This window comes from Austrofundulus limnaeus, unplaced genomic scaffold (genome assembly GCF_001266775.1).
Source record: "Austrofundulus limnaeus strain Quisiro unplaced genomic scaffold, Austrofundulus_limnaeus-1.0 Scaffold379, whole genome shotgun sequence".
Taxonomy (NCBI): Eukaryota; Metazoa; Chordata; class Actinopteri; order Cyprinodontiformes; family Rivulidae; genus Austrofundulus; species Austrofundulus limnaeus.
In genome coordinates, this window is record NW_013952781.1 from 505,522 (window position 1) to 510,397 (window position 4,876).

A 4,876-nucleotide genomic window follows, 5' to 3' on the forward strand; every position below is an offset into this window, starting at 1 on the left:
CTGGCTACCTAAATATTTAACCTAAATATTTAGCTAGCTACCTAAATATTTAACTTTAATGTTTAACTGGCTACCTAAATATTTAACTTTAATGTTTAACTGGCTACCTAAATATTTAGCTAGCTACCTAAATATTTAACTTAAATATTTAACTGGCTACCTAAATATTTAGCTAGCTACCTAAATATTTAACTTAAATATTTAACTGGCTACCTAAATATTTAACTTAAATATTTAACGAGCTACCTAAATATTTAACTTAAATATTTAACTTGCAACTTAAATATTTAGCTAGCTACCTAAATATTTAACTTAAATATTTAACTGGCTACTTAAATATTTAGCTAGCTACCTAAATATTTAACTTAAATATTTAGCTAGCAACTTAAATATTTAGGTGGCTACATAAATATTTAAGTTTCAAGCTAAATATTTAGCTCAAAACTAAATATTTAAGTCACAAATCAAATATTTAGCTTGTTAAGTAAATATTTAATTTGTAAGTTAAATATTTAGTTTATAAACTGACATGACATTTATAAATGTATGAATCATATGGTGAAAAACTGACTGAAAAATAAATCTGTTCCTTTTTCCTTATAAAAGGCTAAATAAAATAAAACTATTGGTGGTAATTTTTGACTGTGTAACTTTACAAACAGCACCCCATAGTGTCTTGACCTGAAAAAAGGGGTATGAGCTATTAAACATTTAACAGCATGACTGGCTTTTCATTAGCCAGATATTTAGTATTCATTACAGATCCATTACCTTCTCTTTAAGATTGACCTTTAGTGCCTTTCTCTCTAATGGACTCAGCTCACCCGAAGCTATAAAGTTGTTTAGCTTTTCTAAAATCAACACCCATAAACATGACTGATGCACGTTTTCATTAAATGCTCCATTTTTTGCAACCATACAGGACAAAAAACACTGACCCTATTCCCGATTTCATTCCTGAACATTCAGGTGTCAGTCTGAAACTTCGCGAGAATTCAGATGATAGAGAAAAAATCTCACGTGACCTCCAGAGAGATGTGAGTTCAGAGTAAATAAATGTTTGAGARGAGAAAGAAAAAATGTTCGTTTGTGGACTATTTTTACCAGAGAAAAAATTCAAAATGACTTTTAACATCCAGCGGATTTTCTGCTGAGTCATGACAGTTTTTTGTCTTCTGTATTTTGGATTCCACCTCCATGTTTACATTACATGGCTTTCTGATTGGCTACACGTCTCATTCAGGCTGTGAGCTTGTTTGTTTTCGGGTGAACACCATACACGCTGTGATACTGAGCAAAAAAAAAAATTCATCAAACATGTTGAATATCCCCAATTTGAGGTCAGAGTGGTCCTTCCAAACCGACTAGATCACTCTTAACTTACCACACACGGCAGGAATATCTGCTAATTTTATCTTTAGAGTCATCACGATAATCTGGACGTCCTTAACATTGTCAGAAGGATCAAAATCAGGCATCAAAAACATGACGGTTAGGTTAATTGATAACTCTAAATTGTCCCTAGGTGTGAGTGAAAGAGTGAATGGTTGTCTATTTGTGTGTCCCTGTGATGGACTGAAGACCTGTCCAGGGTATACCCTGCCCCTCACACTGTGACTGCTGGATATGGGTACCAGTAGCTGCGTTTCCATTGCAAATGTGTGCAAAACTTTGTTGATATTCTGTTAATGTTGAAAAACACAGTTTCGCAACTGTGGTGTTTCTATTAAATAAGAAATGATATTAAAGTCACGCGTGAGTATGTTTGTTCTCGTGATAAATCATTACAAACATGCAGCGATGGATGTAAACACATAACATGTTGCTACCATGACACTAGCGCTCATCATCAGAGGGAACGTCGGCGTCTTTTATTGAGGGTTTCCAGAGACAAGTCCCTACTTGGAGCGGCTACGTATGCTGTGTTTTTGGGAAATTGTAGTCGGTGAGTTTACTATTTTTTTTACAACTTCGTTGATTTCTCTACTACTTCTACTTCCTGTTAACTTCTTCGTCGTTGTCTTTTTCACCAGTAGAAACAGCCGGTTGTTGATCACGTGACTCCTGTGACGCGAAAAAAAAGTGTTTCCATTGCAGTTTTGCGAAAAACACCAATTTTGATAAGGCCGAAAAACCACCTCATCCTAGTGCAAAAACATTTTGTCGAAGAAAGGAAGTTTTTTTTTCAAAATTGATGTGTTTCCATTAAGCAAATTTATTTTCGAAATTCTAATTTGCGCATTTTCATGGTCAACGGAAACACAGCAAGTGACCCCTGTGACCCTGAAAGCAATAAGCGTGTACAGAAAATGGATGGATGGTATCGTGAGATTTTGGTTTTTACACTTATCGATGATTTTTATACTTTCAAAGTTTTTATTGTTACTTCTCTGCTGTTCTGCTCTTTGAAAGGCAACACAGYGAGTCTGAAAAGTTGATGTTAGTAATTATTTGGTTGGTTATTAGCCTTCTTAACGAATCTACATTAGGTTGTTTGTAGTTCAGTTGCTAACATGCTAACTCATGTAGCTTGTTGCAGTTTCTCTCGAAACATGGAAAGCGATATGGGTGCTGCTTCAGTGGTAGACAAGCTATGACTGATTCTGTCAGATAAAGGATTTGTTAATTTCAGATTATTCTTTAATCAGATGGTGGTACAGGTCAGGCAGGGCTTCTCTTGTTTCTCCTCTTTCATACTGAAGTCCTGTTGTCAGTGATCTACTTAGAGTTCACCTCCTCCTGTTGTACTCCAGGATCTTAACTGTTTTATGTCTGATGCCTCTGACTCTCTTCAGTCTCAGACTGCTGGACTTGTAGTGAAAGCCTCTGTTCACTATGAGGAGCTTTTGATGTCATGTTACATATCATGCTCCTGTGCCCTCCTTTAGCAGGACTGTTATACCACTGGAGTATTGGATGACTGCCTTGCAGGGCACACCTGGTGATGGAWCAGACTTTGTTCTTGCCTTTCAGCTGGCTCTTCAGCACCTGCCGTCCTKTCTAGAGGACTTTGGTTGTGGCTGATTTTCTTGCAGCTTCATCATGGTTGCCATTTTTCTGTGGGACTTTCAAGATTACAATGTCTTTGCTGTATATCTAGATAAAACTTGGTGAAAAGACTTCAGGTCTTTAAGAAGGTGGTTTGCTTTTTGCTCTTTTTGTTAACCAGTATGCTAATATAATGTCTGTCTCAATACACTGTACAAGATTCAACTCATTAAGGATCCATGATGTTTGGACCTACCTGAGTTTCAGGAATAATGGGCCCATTGTCATGAGATCCTCTGTAAAATGTAGACAGAGGAGAAGCAACGATGACTGGACTGGGTCTGACAAATCCACTGAGGTCACAGCTTGGAATATCATTCTCCTCCTGAAATGACCCAACAAACAGAAGTTGGAACAGAAAGTTGTGTTTTGATAATCTATGTTGTCCCTCAGGCAGAAAGAAGACACACCTTCTTCATGACCAGCGTGTCCATCACATAGAAGACGTTCCACGGAACCCACACGGTTCTGTACTGAGTGAGAAAAGGAGCACGCTCGAAACCTAACGTTAACGAGGCTCCTCCACTGGCCAGGAGATCAAACCTGCAATCACACAAGTCAGGAAAATTGTATTTTAAGTGGTAAATCAACACCARAGTGAGCTAACTAAAGATATATTTTATATGATAATCTTCTGGTTCCACGTTGAGATAAAAATGATTCTAATGTTTAATGATAAAGTGTCTGTGACAGGCCTATCCTTCAAATACAAAAAGTCAAAGAAAATATCTTCATGTTTAAGGAAATTGGCATTAACACATGATTTACCCGAATTTTGTCACATACAGTAACTGGCATATTTTCTTTTGAATTTGGCTCAGCTAAAGTGAAACAGGAAGTGACATCATAGGGGAACTCTTTAAGAATGAAAACTCTCTGGTCTTTGTTTATTAAAACAATATTATTTGAACTCTGACTTTTCTTCATCTCTCTCTTATAGGGACTAAAATTATCTAAAGAAACAGAAAATTCCCTTCTGTCTGTGTTGTTAGCCATTGTAGCAATGCTCTGTTTACGTGCAGACCCTTTGACATCACTTCCTGTTWCTTCACATGCAAATATCTCAACAACTGTTCATCTCAGTGGTGTGAAATTGCTTTTGCAATATGTTATCCATGTTATCTTTCTAAAAGTGCAATCACATTTATCATAAAAAAATTGATATCACGGACACTTCAAGTTTTTATAGGTAGTAAATCAAACAGATTTACTTGGCTTCAAAAAAAAGCACAGAACTCCAAATACTCAGAGAACGAGACAAGAATGTCTTCTGAAAACATAAACCTGCAGGAAGTGTTATCTCAAAATAAACAACAAGTAACAAATCTGCTTGTGAGGCATAAAAATATAAACAGTAAATATATAGAAWGCTCATTCTTGTTCCTCCATTCTTACATGATGATATTATGCTGATACATACATTAATTAGGCTGCCACAACACAGTCCAAGATAAACCAAATGTTTTATAAATATACTCTGTGTGTGTGTGTGTGTGTGTGTGTGCACGTGTTTGTGTGTAAACCCAAAACCAAGCCTTTAGTTCAGTTAGAAAGTTGTGTCCCCATGCGGAACCACTAGTCAATGGATACACTAAGTCCCCACGAATGTGGAAAAACAAGTATGTGTGTGTGTGTGTGTGTGTGTGTGTGTGTGTGTGTGTGCACGTGTTTGTGTGTAAACCCAAAACCAAGCCTTTAGTTCAGTTAGAAAGTTGTGTCCCCATGCGGAACCACTAGTCAATGGATACACTTAGTCCCCACGAATGTGGAAAAACAAGTATGTGTGTGTGTGTGTGTGTGTGTGTGTGTGTGTGTGTGTGTGTGTGTG

At 36.8% G+C, this 4,876-nt stretch overlaps 1 protein-coding gene across 1 annotated transcript in view; it reads right to left on the bottom strand.

Annotated features, from left to right (window-relative positions):
* The window catches only part of tenm3 (teneurin transmembrane protein 3), a gene marked incomplete at its 5' end in the record, with an annotated part of 142,446 nt that overhangs the window by 69,410 nt on the left and 68,160 nt on the right, over window positions 1-4,876 (bottom strand). The window contains 2 exon segments of the mRNA XM_014023597.1: window positions 3,245-3,373; window positions 3,459-3,591. Of these exon segments, the coding sequence (XP_013879051.1) occupies window positions 3,245-3,373; window positions 3,459-3,591 (262 nt within the window).